Source organism: Austrofundulus limnaeus, unplaced genomic scaffold (genome assembly GCF_001266775.1).
Source record: "Austrofundulus limnaeus strain Quisiro unplaced genomic scaffold, Austrofundulus_limnaeus-1.0 Scaffold90, whole genome shotgun sequence".
Taxonomy (NCBI): domain Eukaryota; kingdom Metazoa; phylum Chordata; class Actinopteri; order Cyprinodontiformes; family Rivulidae; genus Austrofundulus; species Austrofundulus limnaeus.
This window is the reverse complement of record NW_013952492.1, coordinates 1,538,479-1,560,396: the sequence shown is the minus strand read 5'-3', so window position 1 is coordinate 1,560,396 and position 21,918 is coordinate 1,538,479. Positions and strand designations below refer to the sequence as shown.

Genomic DNA, 21,918 nt, shown 5'->3' with positions numbered 1-21,918 from the left:
TTTTAGTGTTTGAGTGTTTTTAGTGTTGATTTGTTAGATTCGCTTTATTGTTTTTGGCCCCTCATGTACAGCACTTTGTGTCAGTGGCCGCTGTTTTAAAGCACTTTATAAATAAAGTCGATTTGATTTGATTTGATAAATGAAGAAAAAGTGTTCTGCACGATGCCTTGTCCTCCCTGATGGTCTTATGTCTTATTCCAGTTTTCATCAACTTTTCTCTCTTGGGCTGTGACACACTTCAGTGAAGGGGGCATCCTCTCAGCTAAAACATTTATGAGTATATCTGTTAGTTTTTTCTTCTTTCTTGAGAGACAGGCAGTTAAAAACAGAGTACACCCAGTGAAGCCTTTCCTGCATGTTCTATAACTCTCAGCACTTTGACAGCACTTTGCTTGTATTGCTGGTCTTTGGAATAGGGAGTCAAAAAGTTTTTGACACAGTTTCACATATTTACAAAGTAGAATTAAGACCCATGAAAGTCAAGACACTAATAACACTATAACCACATCATGTAGAGAACAACTTCAGTATTTGACAAAGTGTTTCTTGTGCCCTTTATCGGCTTTATGACCCTGCAGTCTTGACTTCCCTCAATCTAGACAGTTGTATTGGTGAGATTTTACAGACAGAATAAAAAGTGGAAAATAAATTGTGCTTTTGTGTGTTTGAAAGTCTTGATATGTTTTATAAAAAGGAGTTTAGAAACAATTGTCAAAATCTCACCGCTTCGTGTCAGTGTGGTAAACTCTTTCGAAACACTGGGCGTCTGTTTAAGAGTGATTGCCGGTATATTGTTGGACTTGGCAGACTGCTGTTTATTTATTCTTTTTCAGAGAAACAGTATTGCAAAGTGACCTTAATATTGTATTGTAGTGTTAAGGTAATGTTTAGACTATGGAATAGTAGCAGAATAATAACATTTAATCCTCATCCCAGATTTCCACTGTGAGTTCTGCTTGGCCGCTCTGACGAAAGTCCCTTCCACATATAAACAGTCTTGTTTTTGGCTTACAGTGTTGGTTTTACCTGTCAGTTCCACTTTAGCTTAAAATGCTCTAGTAGCAATTTGCTTGGCTAAGCATACAGTAAAACAATTTGTTATAAGATGTAACAAGGCTAAATGGTGGCACAGTTGGTTAGTGCTGATGCCTTGAAGCAAAAGAGACTTCTGTTTCCACTTCCAGCTGGGCCCTTTGTGTATGGAGTGCACGTTGTCTTCATTCATGTTAGGGTTTTCTCTGGGTACTCCGGTTTCTTCCCACCTTCCAAAAATATTGCATGGTAGCGTAAGTGGGAAAAAAAATCTAAAATGGAGAGGCGGTACATTTGGATGTCATTTCACAACAAGACGGTTCCAGAATCGTTTCTCAGCCCTGGGCTTTCCTGATTGGAGTTAACATGTTCCCTCTGTGCACATGTGGGTGTTCTCAGATTACTCTGATTTTCTCCCACATACCAATAACATGCATTTTAGGTTCATTACTAACAATAAATTGTCCCTGAGTGAGTGTGTGAATAGTTGTTTGTCTCTTTGTGAAACTGTTAACCTTTCCAGAGTGTACCACACCTCCAATCCAATGAACACATCCTGAACAGAACCTATGAGGATAGAAAATGGCCCCAATTCATCCAGTTCTTTTAATTAATTTATTGTTCTGATTACTTCTTTTTCTTAATTTTATCTCTGCAGAGATGTTGGAGTCTAACAATCTTGTGACATTTGAGGGCATCACTAACAGCACAGCTTACCACACTTTCCTGTTGGATGAGGAGAAAGGAAGATTGCTGGTGGGAGCCAAGGATCACATTTTCTCTTTTAACCTCCTCAACATCAGCAAAGACAACGCAAGGGTAAAGCCTGTAATTTGTTGTCTGTGTGTTTGATAGTTTTATTAATTTATGGCTTTAGGTCTGTTTCCATTTCTGACCGACTTCTGCTGTTGTTCATCTTCAGCTAGAACACCGGCCTCAAGTATCATGGGAGTCTCTTCTCTGCATCTAAAGAGAAGTGCTTCATGTATATTTTAGACCAGGGCTGTCACACACAGTCAAACACTGTTCTGAGCATCTTAGCTGCTCTCTGCACACCTGAGTGAATTATGTAGCAAACTGGAACAAAGTGAAAAACAAATCACATTGTGACCCTTTCAACTTCCATAAAAAAAACACACACTTTCAAGCAAACAAGCCATAGCTGTACAACAGAGTTTTGTGGCCACACCGCAAGACTTTGATACAATCTTAAAGTCATAATATTAAGAGAAAATAAGTCATGAGAATATATAATAAAAAATATTCTGTGGCTCTAATACTCTGTCATAGGAGCTCACTCTAAAAATGAAATGTTGGATTTACTTAACCATGTTATGCTACCTGGTTCCACTTAACTGAGTTGAGTAAATTCAAAGCAATATATTCATGTTCTTTGGCTAAAAACTGGTATATTGCTTTGAATTTACTCAACTCAGTTAAGTGGAACCAGGTAACATAACATGGTTAAGTAAATCCAACATTTATTTTTTTACAGTGCTCCATCACTTGTAGTTCTTTTTTCTTTTTCTTTTATTTAACCTGTATATCTGTATAATATCTGCTATGGTTGCAGATTCCTTGGCCAGCTTCACCCACCAGAAAAGATGAATGCAAGTGGGCAGGAAAAGACGTACCGGTAAGAGCTTAATTCATCCACTCTTCAACCCGGAAGTCAGGTTAACCCTTTTGCTCCCCAAGACATTTTAAATCATTCTATTTGTTTAGTTTTACAATGAACAATGAGTTCCAGAGATGTAAAAATAAGATATATATTATTGTTTAATAATGCCGTTTTGGTCCATTTAAGTGCATTTTACCAACTAGGCTGTAATGAAAACTTTAGAGACATACTGTAGTGAAGCTGGTACAAATGTAGCATATATACGAGCACACTGAAGGTAGATTGTTGCCAATACACTGCTTTGTCTGTTTTTAAAAAGTAACACCCAGGAAATTAATGACTGAGTAAATACTTGTTCACTGAGAATTTGACATAGTTGTTGTGTCTATATTCCTATTTAGTGATAAAATAAATGGCCTTTTGAAGGGATCTGAATCTTGATGAGCCATTTGTTTCATAGAGCTGTTTGGTTTTGAATGAGTTACGTCATCACGTAGGGAAGTACATCATCCTGTCATGGGGGTGGAACCATATCAAGTAGAAACCCCTCCCCATTTTCCTCTGAGGTGCCGTGCTCCAATGACCTGCCAGTTTTTATGAAAAAAAAAGCAGGTGTAATTGTCTCTGGAGTTAAGGATGAAAAAATAAAGATAGTACGTGGAATACAAAAAAATAATAAAACCAACAACAGCTTTTTACTGCCCATGACTTGGTTCCCATCATTCACTGTAAGGAGTCGATCAAAGGATTCGAATCATTCATGAACGTCTTGTGTATCCTTAAATTGGGAGTTTTATCTTTGCACACACAAAGTTCCCTTTGTCACAAAACTCTGACCTGTATGTGATTATTTGTTCAGAGACCTGCTGGATTTTGACTACTGTTAAAGATGACAAATTTTATATTGCATGGTTTTTGCCATCAAGCAGATAATCATGCAGACAAAAAAAATCATAAATAAAGCCATTTAACTGTTTTACTGATACTGTCAAATCATTAATCCAGATTAAAAACAACACAACAGTTCATTAATGTTATAATCAGCTAAGGTAGAATTATCTTAGAATTAAATATGAACAATTTTCATCTATGAATTCCGAAATTTTGCAGTGTATTTGTTTAGGATAAGCATAGTTTAGTCACTTTCATCAAGTTAAGATGAAAATAGATCTTAAGCAAATCCTTAATTGTTAAGATTTAAACCTTTTCAATCCTTTCATGACAAGCCAAACATTTCAACTCTCTGCATTTGACCAAGTGCAGTTGCATGGAAGCTTGCCCAGTTGGGTTAAACTCTGTGTAAACACACTGAAAGATTGGATCTGCTGCCTACAAGTGTTGTTATGGATTTTGAACTTCCAAAGAGCCTGAAGCAATAAGCTGGAATGTAAAATCATGGCTTTTTGTGGCTCCGTTCGCTCACCATTATAGGATGAGTGCCCCTGGCTTTTAGCTCCTTTGTGAGGCAAATCTGACATGCTGAGAACTCTTGTTTTCTGTAAACATTTTTAAATGAATGAATCAGGCACCGTAAGGGTGGTCCGTCTGCTGTACACTTAGATAAGAAATCAAATTAAAAAGAGGTGGGGAGAAAAATATTTTGAACCTACGTAAATGCCTGACAGCCTCAAAACAAACATGACAAGATCGATGGAAAAAGGCATTTTCGCACATCTACAAGAGGAAAAAAGCAACAATTATACATATAACTGACACAAACTTTTGTTTTGGTGTCAGGTATAAAAGCAAAAAGAAAAGAATGCTCTGCATTACTCACTTGTAGAATAAATTATCAGGTATTGTGATGTACTTCTCATTTTTTTCCTCACCTGACAAACCTCAATTCACATACCAGACATTTTTGTAACATGCAGTAAATTATAAAGAAAGTTATTTTTAATTTAAGAAATGCAAGCACAAGTTATGGCACGACAAATGCCTGTATCGAGTCCTCGTCTCTGCTTTGTTTTGTTATAATTTCAGAAGCATGAAAAGTATCCCAGATATGATGCAGAGTTGCAGCAGTGTGACACTGATTGTAACAGTTCTCTCCACCTAAACAGAGCCACATGTAAAACCAGTAATGGACCGGTGCTTAACAAATAATGAAATCTCTTGCACAACAAGCACTTGTGCAAAATTTGTGGTTCTGCTTTTTTTCCCCTGTCTTTAATGTGTCAGTATGTTTTACTATAAATCATAATATATATTATACATCATTTCACATTGAAGCTAAGCAGGTGATTCTGAAATATAAAACAGAGAAGTTAAAAATACCTTTCATAAAGGATTAAAAAAAGGGAAAAGTGACCATCACAGATGTTTTGTTTTTTCTTTACTATTGCCTATTTAACTGAAACAATATCAGATCAAGTTTTGCATGTTTCACAACTGCATGGTTTATCACCAGATTTTACTCTGTTTACAACAAAAATAATAATGAATCTTACTTTATGTGTCCTTTTTTTCCAACAGAGAGAGTGTGCAAATTTCATAAAGGTGTTGCTGCCGTTCAACCACACCCATGTTTATGTGTGTGGGACAGGAGCCTTCCACCCAGTCTGTTCCTACCTGGAGGTGGGCAGAAAACCAGAGGTAAGGATGCATTTTATTATTGTTGTCCTCACCTCCTTTCACACACGATGGCGCTGATTAATATATAAAGGTAAATCAAAGTTACAATGAAATTCAAAAATCTCAAAGCATTGAAATGGGATTGACTTTGTTTTCCAAATTAGGATAGAAAAGTAAAAAAAAAGTTTAAAAAAAAGCTACAATAATTCCTTTATCCAAATTAAATTATATACATTTTTATGCAAATAACTGGTGCTGATTTGTGCTCTTATTTCCTCAAAATGTAAGACGTATAGGAATTTCTCCTTCGTTAGATGGTTTGTTCCAGACCATTAAAGATAAAGAATATCCCTTAGAAAATCCTTCTGCTTTTTGTGTTATATGCTAAAGAAATTTTAAGTGTTGACATCACAGAGATTTTTAGTCATTCTTTTTTACTGTAACATTAACTTAGCTTTAAAAGGTACATAAAGTCTTTATATATGTACTGTATATGAAAGTAACATCTTTTAATGTGTATAACACACATTGAGCTTTTTCAGAGAGTTACTGTAAAGCATTTGGTTTGAACACAATGACCAACAAAGCTTTCTTCAAATACTGCAGTCTGATCAGTATCTGGATTTTATAAAAAATAGCTTCCTGTTACTGAAGCAGTTGTTTGCCATATGACATTTTTCTCAACAAAACATATGTACACCCCCACATTTGACGGTACATCAAAGCTTTGATCATTTTTTTTTCTGTGCGTCCAGGATGGTGTGTTCAGACTCGAGCCACATGTCGAGAACGGCAGAGGGAAGAGTCCCTATGACCCCAAGCTGCTCACCGCTTCAATGCTAATTGGTGAGTTTAGGAACGGATGCAGCGTGCAGTTCCTCTAGTCTGCAATAAATCCATGGGAGGCTACAGCCATCTTGTACCTTACTCTGTCATTGAAGTAGATATACGAGGCGTGACGTCAATGTAAAATAACAGTACAGGGTTGTTCTGACATTCATTACATGTCGACCTGCTTTGTATTTACACACCAAGAACCCCTCATTGACAGGACTGTAAAATGTATTTTAATCCGACTGTTCTTCATTAAAGTGGTCCTTGTGCATGTGGTCAGTGACACTTTATTGAGTTCTCTTTGGTGTCAACACCCCCTCCCATCCCTCTGTTTTTGGCAGGGGTAAATGAGCATGATGTTTCTCTTTTCCCCTGATTATTAGCAGTCACATTGTGTTACATCATACCATTTAACCTAGCAGATGGCCATTTTCTAGCCCATCACCCCTCATCTCCTCTCCCTTTTATTTTCCCTTTCTCACCAGCATTATTATGTACTCCCCTTGTCTCACACTCCTGTGTTTCGCCTCTACACATCTGACCCCCCATTCGTTCATCCTTCACTCACCTTCACTGCCCTGCCTTCTGTTTTTAATGCCAATTTCACACTCCTGATGTCCATTACATCTGTCACTGTCTGTGTTCTCCAAGGACTGGAAGTCTACCTGTGCTGCTAAGCCCACTGGGGACAAAACAGGCACTGAAGGTTGCGCTCTCATCTTACATGTCTACGTATGCTAACAAATTATTGCTCTGCCTCTCAGATGGGGAGCTTTACGCTGGAACATCAGCTGACTTCATGGGGCGGGACTTTGCCATATTTCGCACTCTTGGCAAACATCATCCAATCAGGACGGAACAACATGACTCCCGGTGGTTGAACGGTAAGATTAGGAGGACAGACCCTGTAAAGTGAAAGCAGTCTTTGGATTAAATCTGTTATGCTGATGAATTTGGTAACAAATCATCCATAACCTCTTCATAAACATGCTAAGACAGTGAGATAGCAGTAAATTTATATAAAAAAGAATAGTGTAAAATGTGCTGTGACTTTAAAGTCTGTGACATCAATTTTTTGTAATAAATATGAATGCATTTATGGAAAAATAACATTGATTGATTTATTGTAACAAAAGCTTCAGGCCACTGATATGAACATTTGTTGAGATATTTGTATATTAAAAATCGGGAAGTGATGTCAAAGGAAAGTCGGCATGCGAAAAGAACATGGAGGCCGAGAGCACAGACTGTAGATAAGCTGATGTTTAGATTATTTTGAGTCACTGTCAAAAAGAAAAGAAGAAGAGTCAAAGTTCAAATAATATTGTTTAAATAGGCAAAAACCAGGGCCTTTATTTTCTTAAACAGTTCCCGTTTGATGTCACTTCCTGTTTCATTGGCAGAGCTAAATCCAAAAGAAAATATGCCAGTTATGTGACAAAATGGATAAACTCATCTGTACTATGTTAAATTTCCTTAACAAAAAGATTTTTGCTTTTACTTTTTGTATTTGAAGGATATGAATGTCACAGGCACTTTAAGTTGACCCATTTCTAAAGGTTCACCTGGACTTCTTATTTGATTTTTTTTCACAGAAAAAAAAAACATAACCTAAAAATGTGGTAATATCTAAAATAAATTCTTATCGTACTTCAGCTGTTCCTAAGCTAAACGTGCGACCAAGAGTTTTACACAAAAGCAGAGAAAATTGCAGAAAACTTTAAACAGACCTCTTCTTTTCACTGTTTATTATTAAAAACAATCACTACATCCATACTTGTGCCAAGAAGGTCTACCTTGTTAAAGCATGGCTCAAAATACTGCTGTCCAAACAAAGTGCAAGAAGCATGTTATTCTCAAGTGGAGTTCAGGTTTCAATTTATTACATTCATTACAGCACACCACGAAGCCCTCGAGTATAAGTCTGTGTGCAAATGTTGCCATCATAACTTATAATTTCACAGTTTTTTATGATCATACTGACTACACAATGTGTGTTTTACACAAATATTTGATTATTCTTGTCAGATTTCCATCATTTGATTAACATTTTCAACAATTAGAGTTTGATAAAAGTGGTAAATAAGCAAATTGTTTTTGTGCTAATGTGATTAACTTTATCTCCATGTGCATTTTTTTAAAGAGCCTAGATTTTTGGGTGTCCATCTCATCCCAGAAAATGACAACCCAGAGGATGACAAAATCTACCTGTTCTTCCGGGAGAACGCGATGGAAGGAGAACATGCCGGAAAGGCCACATATGCTCGCATTGGACAGCTCTGCAAAGTGAGCGTACACACAGACACATGGAGAATATTGAAGTGCACGCAATATGAAACAGACCACGTCACTGTTGCCAATATTATGCGAAATAGCTTCACTATCTTTTTAAAAAAAAGAGTGTCTGAGTGGCTTTCATAATCACAGCCTTCAGGGGATGTTATCTGTGATTAATTTTAGCCTGGTTTTAAATGGGCTTTGTTCCATCTGCTGCAATCACTCCTAATGAAAGGCGGCTGAGAGAAATGTCATATGTCACCAAAACCTGGGAGGGACAAAAATGTCATTATTATAGCACTGTTATCATAAAACTAGCCCTTTTTTTGCTGGGTCTGTTGTACTCAGCATTAGATGTTCTATTGGCAGGTTTGATATTCCAAATCTGCAGAGTTCAGTTGATTTCAGATATCATGTCCAACTCTAGCCTCCTGTTTAACTGCACATCACACCTTCTTTATCACACCCTCATTACCCTGAATGCTAGGAATCTGCTGTCCTCAACACAATACAAGCCATTCACTACGTAAGTTGTGGTATTAATTTAAGCCTATGCATACTTGTAGAAATTCTAATTTACTGTCACAGCTCAGCAGAGGTGGAATGCAATCGTATGAGCCAGACCTTTCTGCATCTGTGTCCTTTTGCGGCAATCAAGAGAACACACATTACCCTGTTAGGCAACTGTCATATTTCTGTCCCATTTTAAAAAAAAGAGCCATTTGTCATCAAACAGAAATGAGGTAGGCAAAAGTAAATTTCTCAATAAATAAATCACTGACTGTGCCTTGGGCAAATGTTTAGGGAGCTGTCAATGTTTCCTACAAATGTTTTGCTACGGGAAGCAAAAAAGACAATAATTTATTCTGTGAAATCAACAAATACATAAATCAGTCACCATGGTATGTATGTACGTTAATAGGTAGGTGTGAATGTCAAGAAACTCGAATTAACCAAGTGTCACACAAGTCCTTACAGGTTCACGTATAACCAGTTTTCCAAGAAGGGACAGTTACCAGGCCTCGAGTTTTTTACTTCTTCTCACATCTGTTTAAAAATAGGCCCATCATGATAAGCAATAAATTAATTAATCACACAATAAATTACATTGAGGTTAATGAATAAACTGAGACTGATAATTTTCATTTGCCTGCTTGTTTGTTGTCTTTGGCTACGTTCACACTGCAGGCAAATCCGACCCAAATCCGATTTTTTTGACCCATCTGACTCATATCCGATTTTCTTATGACAGTTTGAACGAGACAAATCCGATTTTTTCAAATCCGGCCCAGGCTGTTTCAGTATGTGGTTTTAAATCGGATATATATCTGATGTTTTCAAAGTGACTGTAGTGTGAACGCTCATGTCACATTCATCTGACTTTTTCATCAGGAGGAGGGGGTGAAGGATCAATAAGACACTAACCTCAAGTCTCGCTGTTTAAATCTGTAGCTCCGTGTGTTTACAGCTCCAAAACACAAGTCCAGTTGCTTCATCTTTTTACTTTTCATTTTCCACGTAGATAGTTTGATAATAACGATGTCCAGCCTGGGTCGCGGAGAGTATCGATCCTAAAGTTAGCTACTTGGTCGATACTTTTTCCAGCTCGTAGTTTCATTCAAAAAAAAAAAAAAGCTTCACTGGAGCATCCCGGTCAGAGGCAGGTTCAGATAAAAACACTGAACTAAAGAAGCAGGTCAGATAATTATTTAATCGGCTCTGATTAAACAACAACTTCCGATTCGATGCGCAAAATGTAGCATCCATGCTAGCTCTGTAAACAAACAAGCCGGCTGATGAGACATCATGTCTTTTACTGCGCATGCATGTCACATCAGTGCTGTGTAGCGTTCACACAGGGGTCTGATGCAGGTCACATTTAAAATGTAATGTGAACGTTCACACAAATAGATCGGATTTTTTCAAAAAATTAGAACTGAGCATTAAGACCTGCAGTGTGAACGTAGCCTTTGTGTCTCCCTCTTTTCTACTCCTTATGGTGCGTTCACACCAAACGCGATTTCAGCGTCAGGAGCAGCAGGTTTACATGCAAAGTCTATGGTGGAGGCGCTTCAAGCAACGTCGGGAAGTTCTGCGGCGCCTCAAGCGCGATTAGAGCAGCGCGATTTGGACGATCTGAGCGTCGAACGCTCAGATCGTCCAAATCGTCCAAATCGCTTAAGTTAGAAAATCTGAACTTTTGCAGCTCGACGCGCAGCGTCAACCAATCAGAGAGACTCCACTGTGTGACGTAGTGACATATTTCCCGACGGGACAGTTTACTGAATGAGGTCCACTAACCTGAAACAGACAGAGCTCCTGCTCTTTAGCTAAAATGAGTGCTGCAGTCGTGTCCTGATCCGCAGCAATGCGTGGCAGCGACTCATCAGACTGAAAAAAATAGTCCTGAAAGCAGCTGTGAGCCTCTTCTCTGAATTATCTGGTGAATTAATTATGAATTAATTATCTGATGAACGTGACACGTTCTGGCTGTCTGTAAATTAAAGCAAAAGCCACTTCCTCGTCCGACATTAAACGGAGCCCGACAGAGGAGGGAGGGGCGGGGCGGCTGTCGCCGTGCGGCGCTTCAACAACTGTCCTGCGTCTGACCTCAAAGTGCACGAGCTTCAAACTTCAGCGTTGGCTGCGATTTTGAAGCTGAAATCGCGTTCGGTGTGAACGCACCATTAGCGTAGGGAAGACTGAACGCTGGCGTCAGGCATTTGCTAAGCGCATGGTCATGTAACCTCTATCATGAGAGCACAGTGAATAGGCATTTAGCTAGAAGAGCATATTTGGTTTTCCGACACCTTCTTTCAGCTGGCGACACCTTGGATTTGCCAAGAATTTTTATGAATTTTTTTGTGTATTTTACGTAAAGTTCCGTAAACTTTGTAAGTGGCGTGCAGGTGACTGCAGCTATTTAATGAAGCCAGGGGACAACATACTGAATAAATTGGGCCAACTTGGATAGAAGAGGTGGGAAGCGATTTTACAGCTTCATTGGCTGCTGTTTTGTGTTTTTTTTTTTTCACAATATACGGTCCAGATCAATTTGTAACTTTATTTTGTGTAAATTTCATTAACTTCCATAAGATTCACAAGCAGTGTGGGGAGGGATTATATTAGTTTAAACTGGTCTCCAAACAATACAATCATTTATCCCAATAATTTATGAGACACTTTATCACCCATCAAAATTTATTGTGACAGTCCTATTCAAAAATATTTTTATGTATGCATTAAAAATTTGCCTACATTACACAGTAACAGTGCAAGTGTGATTGTTATCATTATCACTTGAAAAAAATTATCCTTACAGTGTATTCTCTGTTTACTAATGCATTTAAAAAATAAATACACAACCTATGTCTTTGCTTGCCGAATTTGTTCTATAAAGATAAAAAAGTAGATTTCTTGCCAGACTTTAACATGCAATTTGTCTAACAGAATGACTTAGGAGGTCACAGGAGCCTGGTCAATAAATGGACTACTTTCTTGAAAGCTCGACTTATTTGTTCCGTGCCAGGGAGTAACGGAATAGACACCCACTTTGATGAACTACGTGAGTTACAGCTCTTTCTTTGTCTCATTATATCTCAGAAATATGAAATATGCTATTGTTTTAGCACAGAATGTCTGAAATACATTGACACTTCTGTTTGGCTTCCAGAGGATGTTTTTCTCGTGAGCACAAAGGATCCCAAGAGCCCAATCATCTATGGAGTGTTTACCACTTCCAGGTATTGTAGGACACGCTAGAGATCTGAAGGCTTTTCTGTTGTGTATTTTTAGTGTGCAGTTTGATTGGGACTTCTTGTTTTCTGACTTGTTCTTTCGTTCCCTTTAGCAACATTTTTAAAGGTTCCGCAGTTTGTATGTACAGCATGACGGACATCAGGAGAGCTTTCCTGGGGCCATATGCTCATAGAGATGGACCCAGTTACCAGTGGGTGCCCTTCCAGGGCCGTGTTCCTTACCCCCGGCCTGGCACAGTGAGTACAGACTTTATGATCTAATACTTAAATTTTATGGCCTTTTTTGTTGTTAAACTATCAAACGTTGCTTTTTTTTACAGTGCCCAAGCAAGACGTTTGGTGGTTTTGATACAACCAAAGACCTTCCAGATGAAGTCGTCACATTTGCCAGAAGTCATCCAGCCATGTTTAACCCTATCTATCCAATCAACAATCGACCAATCATTGTCAAAACAGATGTGGACTACCAGTTCACCCAAATAGTTGTTGATAAAGTAGAAGCTGAAGATGGCCTATATGATGTTATGTTCATAGGCACAGGTAGACACATGTTCAATGCAAACTAAATCGCTGACCACACTGTAGTTAAAACGTGCTTTCTCATTTTTTGTCATAGATATGGGAACTATTCTGAAAGTCGTATCGATCCCCAGAGGCTCCTGGCATGATTTGGAGGAAGTTCTGTTAGAAGAAATGACTGTCTTCAGAGTATGTTTTTTCTTCAAATACCTGTATTCCCTTTTTGGCATCTCTGAAATCAGCAAGCCTTGACTAATTATTGTTATAATTTGTTTTATTTTACAGGAACCAGTGGCCATTAAAGCCATGGAACTTTCGACTAAACAGGTATATTATTCACAGTTTCTGAAAGGAAGATTTGTCATTTAGATTGACTTATTACTGGTAACTGTAACAAAACCAAACTCACCAGTGACTCAGGGATGAAATTTGACTTTTGTTTATGCAAAACATGCATCTCTGGAAAACTTGTCTGAAAAAGTGTTTATTTTTTATTTTGTTTAATTTTAATTTAATTTAATTTAATTTAATTTAATTTAATTTAATTTAATTTAATTTAATTTAATTTAATTTATTTTATTTTATTTTATTTTATTTTAGTTTTTTCTTGAGGTGACACACCTAGCTTAAGGGCACTGAGAGACAGAACAAAGACACTTTTGTGAGCATGATTTAAGCACTTCGAGATAAGCTGTTTTGTCATCACTCAGAGATCGTAATTGCTGGCTTTACAGTGACAGTTAGCTTGTCATCTTAAATGACAGGGATTTAAAAACGAGAAAGCTAATTGACAGGTAGGAGGGACAAAGTGCCTGTTTTTAATGCCCTGCTGTATTTCTGAGGTCTGTGCCAAACTTTGTTATGTTAAAGAACACAACATACCGAAACTGAAATGCAAACTGTTTCAAATAAACTCACACATCTAATATCTACTACCCTGTATTTTCTTTTTACTAGCAACAACTTTATCTTGGGTCAGACATCGGTGTGTCTCAGATGCCCTTGCATCGATGTGAAGTTTATGGGAAGGCTTGTGCTGAATGCTGCCTGGCAAGAGACCCATACTGTGCATGGGATGGCACAGAGTGCTCCAGATACTTTCCAATGGCTAAAAGGTAGTCAATACAAAGTTCATACTTATTCATACTTATGCATGTCTTAATAAATCCCAATACGAGCACATGCACGTGCACATATTACAACTGTGCATCCTCATTGAGCTCTATGGTTTTACAATGTACATGTACAATAAAAACACAAACAAGCACGTTTTTATTGCTTGTAATTGTTCTGAGGTCATGTCAGGGTGCAAATTATTTTGTATATATATTCTACTATGGCAGTAAACATTTGTGGAAACTGAGTTTGATACATACTGTTCTTACTCTCAGATTTAATACAATTTCATTTCATTTGTTTCATTGCAAAATTTCTTTGGATTGACTTTTATCAGCTATTTTTAGTTAGGCTGAGGTCAGGGCATTTAGTGTTTCCGAAAACCAATACTCCTTTTTTTCATTCTACAATCTGATTCTCATGTTTCATTTCGGTGGTAATGTTTACATGTTCAGATATGTTGCTGCCGGTTTGAGTTTTGCTGAACAGTTTTAAAGTTAACTCTAAACCTTCATTTTAAACGTTTTAATGGGAACTCACATTTTATGGTCATTTTCTCAAGACAACTTTATCATTATCATTCATCATTATCATGGACAAAACTTAGACTGCAAACAATCATTAAATGTGTCTTTGCAGAGAAGTGATCAGCTCACCTCCCCATGAAACCTCTTTCCTTACAAACTGACATTAATGCCGTCTACTGCATTTAGAACACTGACTACTTATGTGTACTCTATAAAACTCCAGTTCAAAGAAGATGCATCTTTCCTTTAAGTGAAAATGAATATAAGCAATGTTCTAGACTTACAAAAAGACATCTATAAAAAATACATGCTTTAATTAGAATTACAGTACATATTTGTGTTTAATTGTATATTTGACTATCAACCATGAAGGGTTAGCACGTCTCCTAGAGCTAAGACACACTTATATTCCCGGCTTTTTCTTATACTTAACACCCTCAGTTATATATAGTGATGTTTTTACACTTACAACCCACCTCAAGTGTTTACTGTAAACATGATCTAAAGTCAGTTGTGTCTGCAGGGTGAACCAGGGGTAAGGTTGATGTTGGTACATTTCAACATTTGTGTTATTATAGTTTGTGGGGTAACTTACTGTGTGACTATCTGTTAGCTTTGTGTGCAGCCTCCCACGCATGCATTCACCAGACCTATTGATTTGAACTGGAGATGCAGTATGTAGTCAGTTAGTAGGATTTTAGACTCCTATGGAAAACCAGAGTAAACTTGTACCTTAATTATCAATGCACTAAACTTTAAAGTGAGAACCAAAATTTACAAGTGTGTTTTTGTGTCGCCATTGTTGCTTCATTTCATTTTTTTATGGAAAATAACCTCAAGGTAGTGTATGACACTAAAATGAAGACTTTGTACCATCAGAGTTTGTGCTCCAGAAAGATGACAGGCTGGATTGATTCATTATTTCTGAATTCCACTATCATTCACACCCTATAATTAAAGCTTTTCTGCTAAGCCACTGGCTGCCTGCTGTTTATCTGTTTGTGTTGGCCTGCACTGTTGCTGCACACCCAAACCTCATTCAAATACACACCTACACTCACACAAAAGTCCCTGCAGACATGCATTTTCTCCCTCGCAAACACATACACATAAAAAGCTGGTGTTTCTGCTGACTTGTGAATTTGTTTATTTTTGTGCTCGCTGCAGGAGAACGAGAAGGCAAGATATCAGGAACGGAGACCCACTCACTCAGTGTTCAGATTTGCAGCACCATGGTGAGTTTACAGGAGAAAAACAATAATTTAAAAAACTATTGCAGTTTTAAATGTGGTTGAATGATCTCAAAGCAGTGTCTGTCCTTCAATAGAGGAATTTGTGTGTGAGGAATCTGCATGTTTTTATGTGTTTTCTGGTGGTGTAAAAATTGAGCCTGGTTCATGCAAAGCTTATAATTAACATGGTCAACATTCCTTCAAGCCTCCGCTCTGTCGCCAGGACCACCAGTGAACTGGCCCGTTATTGTCCTAGAACCAAAGTGAGGACCTCGTCTGTGGTCAAATTTACTCACTCGCTTAGCATTACTTCCCTTTAACAAGGTATAAATGGAAAGAGTTGTTAAACGCTGCCAATTTGAAAAGGAGGTGTTCCATTTCACAGTTTGCCAGAAGATAACTACATGGAATAACACATTTGTTTGTTCATTTTGGGAAAAAAAAATAAAGGACAGAGAGTTAAAAAGAAAACAAAAGGGATTTTCAGAACTTTTTAAATTGTAAATATGTACTTTAAAGGGGACATATCATGCAAAATCCACTTTTTTAGCCATTAAATACCATTTGTTGTGTGCTTGAAGTCTAAAGGAGTGCAGAAAAGTTCAATTTATTCTCTAGCGGTGCGGCAAAGAAATCATTGTATACTGTTTGGATCATATTTTTCAACCTGCTTAATTTTTTCTCTATGACGTTTTCTGAAATATTACATCACAGTATTTGCAACATAACAGCCGCACTGTATAAGGTCTGTACTTAGCAACTACATTTTTGTTGACTTAATTCTCCTCTTGTGGAGTTACAATAAGGAGGAATTCAGACCAAAAGCATTGCAGTTCTCCTATATATAGACCCCAACTGAATGATTTAAATGTGAAAAAGAAGGATTTAAAAAGATGACATTTCTCCTTTAATAAAACCAACTTTTGATGATGTGATTCAATGTAACGTTTTGTTGTTTTCAAGATGAACTAAGTGGAAAGGCAACCCTGCAGGATAAAACTGTGTACGGTGTGGAGAACAGCAGCACTTTCCTTGAATGCAGCCCTAAGTCCCAGAGAGCCACAACACATTGGCAGTACCAGCCTTCCACAGAGGAACGAACACAAGAGGTTGACTCAACTTAATCATTTTTTATTTAGTCTTTTTTTAAATAAAGTTGAATATATTTTGCCTGAAGAGCAGATATAATGATAAAGGAGGTCTAATTATAATAAAACTTTTCATACAGACTTATCAGTACTTACTGCCATCGCTGACTCAAGAGAAATCTTTTTTTTTTTTCAGTATTTAACAAAGAGCAATAAGCAGAACACTTGATTAGATTCCGGTGAAACTATGACAGCTCGTTTTGATGTGTTGAATTTAATTTCTGCTTTGTCTTTTTCTCCTTGTCCCTCTCCTCCTCTCTATCTACTTCTGCTTTCTATCTGTGTAGATAAGATCAGAGGAGCGCTTTATCCACACAGACCAGGGTCTTCTCATTCGGATTCTTTACAAGGAGGATTCTGGCATTTATCTGTGCCAGGCAGTGGAGCACGGCTTCATGCAGACGGTTCTAAAAGTTAACCTCGAAGTCATTGATGCAGAGCGGCTGCAGGATCTTTTACACCGTAATGAAGATGCAGCGACCAGTGGCAACGCCCAGAAATTTTCCTCCTCTAGAGAGTCTCCGAATCAAAAGCTTTGGTACAGAGACTTCCTGTCTTTAGTTAATCACCCGACTCTGAACAGTGTGGACGACTTCTGTGACCAGGTTTGGAAGCGTGAGAGGAAGCACAAGCGGCAAAAAGCTCACCTGGTGCAGCAGGTGCAAACACAGCCGCAGCAGAAGGCTGCGGCGAACCCTCACAACAGCATGCACGTGCAAGGAATGGCATCCAAGTGGAAGCACCTGCAAGAAAGGCAGAAGGGCCGCAACCGTAGAACCCACGAGTTGGAGAGGGCCCCCCGCAGTGTCTGAACTGTAATCCTTGACTTTTACTGCTGAGGCTTCAGACCACGCCCACATCTCATTCTGTACACCTCATAAACTTACCATTTTGTTCTCCTTCATTATGTGAAACAGATATTGTCAAAGACGGAACTGAAAAGTAAAACAAACAACAACAAAAAAAGATAGAAAATGCTGCTCTGAACTGAACTGGCAGCTGGTGTGTTCTGTGCGTGGGCAGCCATGTTTACAGTACCACAGCACAGAGGACCGCAGGAAAAAGGATGTTGTCAAATCATCCAAGACCATTGAAGCATATTATCTCAGCTGGCCTCTGACCTAAACTGTGCAGAGGGACAAGGTCAGCCAGTGTAAGAAATGGATACAAATACACACCATGTTTGACTGACACATTTGGCAATGTTTGGCATTGTTTCATGGTATTGTAGTTAGAAGTTTTTTTTAGTGTGCGGATAAGCACAAACCTATAATAGCTGATCATTTCTTTTCTATTCCACAGGGAAAAAAAATGATAATAGGTGAAATAATACTAGGGCAGGCTGCAGAATAAACTGGAATCTGGTACAGGAAAAGCAATGAGAAAATAAGTAGATCATTTGAGGTAATGGAAATTAGGGAATCTATTTATATGAAAGTGAAAATGCCCAAAAACTGCAAGAAATTTATAGGAGCAGTCATCATTTGTTAAAAAAAACAAAACAATGAAAAAAAACCCATAATCACATAGTTAGGTTGTGTAAATAATTTATTCTATCATATCTCCTTACAAGAAAGGGAATACCAATAGTTTTCATTTGTCTAGTTGGTTCATGTTTGCCCAAATTAAAGTTTATTTAAGAGAAAGTTTGTTAAATATTCATCAGCAGGGAGATTTTTTATACTTGTGTGTGTGTGTGTGTGTGTGTGTGTGTGTGTGTGTGTGTGTGTGTATCCATGCCCTATATAAGCTTCTCAAACAATCTTAATATTACTTTTTTGTGAAACTCTCTGGTCTTAATATTTAGAAAATTGCCTTGTCTCTGTTTCCAAAATGTCAAGTCTGAGTTCTTCCATGTTTATTTAATAATACTTTCCATTGGCTTTCTTTCCATGACTTGTTTATTTATTCATAAACAGTTCTGTGCATTGCAATTTTTTATAAATAATGTGCAGATGCTTTTTTTTGTTTGTTTTCCTAAAGTTTATATTTCACAGGACCAATCTGGTTAAACAATAACTGCAATTACAAATGGATAATTGCTAATTCTAAACCACATGCAATGAAAAGCACAGAGCATTAACCCCTTTCCATATGGTACTGTACTTCCTACGTATGTGCGTATTTTTCACAAACAGTGAAGTGTAACACCTTCATTTCACTGCATGCAATGTAAAAATCAACTACTACTTTTTACCAACTATTAAAAGCTAAACTGTGCACAAGCAAACAAATCTGGAATGTAGCTGTGAACTTCCTGTAACGACAGATACAACACTATCGGCTAGTGCATGTGAATACTGGTGTGGTGTTCTTGTTTTGCTTTGATATAGTCTGATGTTGGCACTGTTAAGCCGTTGCTTGCTTACGCAGTACACAATAGTAGCAACTTCAACAATGTAAATAATGTTTATGTTAAAACTCCAAAGCAGTATAAACAGGAACTCAACAACAACAAAAAATAAAAATAAAAAAATCTCTTTTTGGATCTTGCTTTCTACATACCATTCAACAACAATGGACAATGAACAGTTGCAACACATCAGTGAGTCAGAAGACTGTAAACGGGTGTTTGCAAAGCTTCATCTGCCAGTGGAAGCCACGCTGGAGGAAGAGGAGGAGCAGCTGGAGCCGGCCTCGGGAGATTCTAGTCTAATGAGACAAGCCGATCACCAGAGTGGTGTGTGTGTGTGTGTGTGTGTGTGTGTGTGTGTGTGTGTGTGTGTGTGTGNGTGTGTGTGTGTGTGTGTGTGTGTGTGTGTGTGTGCGTGTGTGCGTGCGTGCGTGTGTGTGTGATAAGACTATCTTCATGAAGAGGAAAATGTAGGAGGCCTGTCTCACAAATGGTGGGAGTGAGGAAATGAAGTGCTGCTGTTGCTGCGTTTTGGCATGACAATATTAATGGTGATGTATTCTACTGATGTTATAAATGTCTCATCATGACGTGCTGGTTTCAATAAATCTGTTTTTCATAGCTAACTGTCTGCTGTATTTATTCCAATAAAAAGGTTTTATTTTTGTTTAAGGGAACATACAAAATCCACTTTTTTTAGTCATTAAATACTTTTTGTTGTGTACTTGGAGTCTCTATGAGTGCAGAAAAAATATTTTAGTCTCTCCTGGTTCTTTGTAGATACTTTTATATTCTGTTTGGGTGATATTTTTTTACCTGCTAAGTTTTCTTGATTGCCAAGATGCTTTCTGAAAAATTATATCCCATAATTTGCACCAGAATTTCTAAAAAAGGTCTGGACTTACCAACTACAATTTGGTCTTTAAAAGTGATGCCTCAAACAGTGATGGATTTATTGTGAGCTGATTTTAAAGCACTGATGTTGATGTGAATAAAACATAAGATATCTGCAGTGTAACTGCAGTTATCCTCTTGTTTCGCACAGAAACAAGCATATTTTCAAAAAAAAAAAGTTGTTGAATCTCATCTTGTTGCGTTTACAACTCAACCAGAACCAGAACAAAAGGAAAATTCAGTGAACCATCAAGAGAAGGGCAAAACTTTGAAATTTCTCTAACGTTATCAAAATGACAGTGCTGCACTGCACTCTGGTGGTTACAACAGAAAAGCACATGATTATCTGAAAAGGAAGAAAACAGCTTTCTATTTTTTTCTTTCTCATTTTCCAGCTAGGTTATTGCTGCACGCTTTTAAACATGAGAGGACCAGTTTTGTCTCACTAGAGAGTGAAAACGAGGTCAAAGGTCATCCGGTGCATGACTCACCAGAGCTTTGACCATGACCTCTGTAGGTTTACCCTGTTGTTGTGGGATCCCACAGGTTTCAGCACAAACAGGCCCAGACAGACTCTTCAAAGAGAAGACTACTGAGGGGTTTTGGTGTTGACAGAGTCTTTCATCTGGAAAGAGACAACTACTTTCCAAAACAATGGAGAAAGAGAAGGTATTTGTGGTTTAAAATGAAATCATTTATGGTCAAAATATCGTCCTTTTACAGTTTTTGACACAAAAGTGGATGAAAATAAAATATGCACAAATTGCAGCAAAGCATAAAAGTTATTATATATTTTTTTCATTGAGTAATGGATTATTGAATTAGAAGGCTACTTTTGCAGCAGCAGCACTTCATTGAGAGCCAGACACAGTTACAGTTTATCCCATACTTATGTATCAAAGTTTTAGCAGAGAATGCACATTTCTGAAATACTATCTCTGGTTGTGTAAAAAAGATATCCCTGGAATGTTCTTTGCCTCCCAGTGATAGATTTACATGGAGTATGGCTGCCCTCCTGTGGATAAGGAGACAATTTTCATAAAGGTTAATCTCCCACATTCTGCTCAACCAGACTTCCAGCCAAACCAGGCATGACTGAGGAGGACCACTCTGACACTTACATTTTATAGAAAAAATGAAAGAAAAAAGAAAAAGAAAACAGGGATTATGCTAACATAAACTTGATGTTACTTTTTGAGCACCGTGAAGCTCTCTTGCAGGCTGCAATTAGTCTGCATTCACCTCATGTCATTTCAATCAAACTCAGGAGAGAAAAAAAATGTCCCAGAATAAACAACACAAGGCGGTACCAGAAACTGTGGAACGTGTGAGTGCTGTCCTTTTGTGTTTCATCACTGAAACTGATCTGTCTCACTGACGATGCAGACGAGAAGTCATCTGGCACGCAGCTGAATGAATATACACACGCACATGTCGGTGCACAGACTCACAACACTGGACCCCCCTTTTTTTTCCTGGACATGGGGCACATCTTTTACTGCTGCTGCATTGTTTACCGGAGCGGTGGGAAAGAGGCATGAGCACGTTTTCTCCCATCGGGGGGCTTGGACAAAGTGAAATGGAGCAGAGACTTGTTTATTTTTTTCGCCAGTGACAATACACTTGGTTGATGAACCGGTAGCACGTACCAGCATGCATGGATCACAGGTTCATTCCAGTTGTTCTTGCCTGCATCACCTTCAGAGACGTTGCATTTGATTTCCCAGAATATTTATATGAAACCTCACAGGCAGTGGGCTCAGCAAGCTTTATTTTATTAACAGTATTTTGGAAGGCCTTAGATGTACCTGTTAATATTTGAACCGAATACCAAACCCTCTCGTCGAAACTTCCATTTTTGTCGCTGTTTTGACAGTGCAGAATATGATCTGCAGCAAAGGAGCTTTGGAGCTGCCTTATCCTGAAAGAATCAGAGCAGCAAAAACAACCCACTCAGTCACAATACATCTGACATTTACACAACCATAGGCTAACCCCTGACACGAGCCAAATCCATTAGTGAGACTTAGACA

General features: G+C 38.0%; 1 protein-coding gene across 1 annotated transcript; it reads left to right on the top strand.

Annotated features, from left to right (window-relative positions):
• The first annotated feature begins 1,659 nt into the window (after nucleotides 1-1,659).
• Nucleotides 1,660-19,617, top strand: sema3ab (sema domain, immunoglobulin domain (Ig), short basic domain, secreted, (semaphorin) 3Ab). Its single transcript, XM_014012364.1, has 16 exons — nucleotides 1,660-1,851; nucleotides 2,606-2,668; nucleotides 5,129-5,248; nucleotides 5,983-6,073; nucleotides 6,826-6,945; nucleotides 8,205-8,347; nucleotides 11,789-11,903; nucleotides 12,012-12,081; nucleotides 12,189-12,333; nucleotides 12,417-12,636; nucleotides 12,713-12,804; nucleotides 12,901-12,942; nucleotides 13,573-13,730; nucleotides 15,426-15,493; nucleotides 16,454-16,599; nucleotides 16,926-19,617. Exons 1-16 carry the CDS (start codon nucleotides 1,693-1,695, stop codon nucleotides 17,448-17,450), a joined length of 2,277 nt encoding a protein of 758 aa, XP_013867818.1. The 5' UTR covers nucleotides 1,660-1,692; the 3' UTR covers nucleotides 17,451-19,617.
• The last annotated feature ends 2,301 nt before the right edge of the window (nucleotides 19,618-21,918 follow it).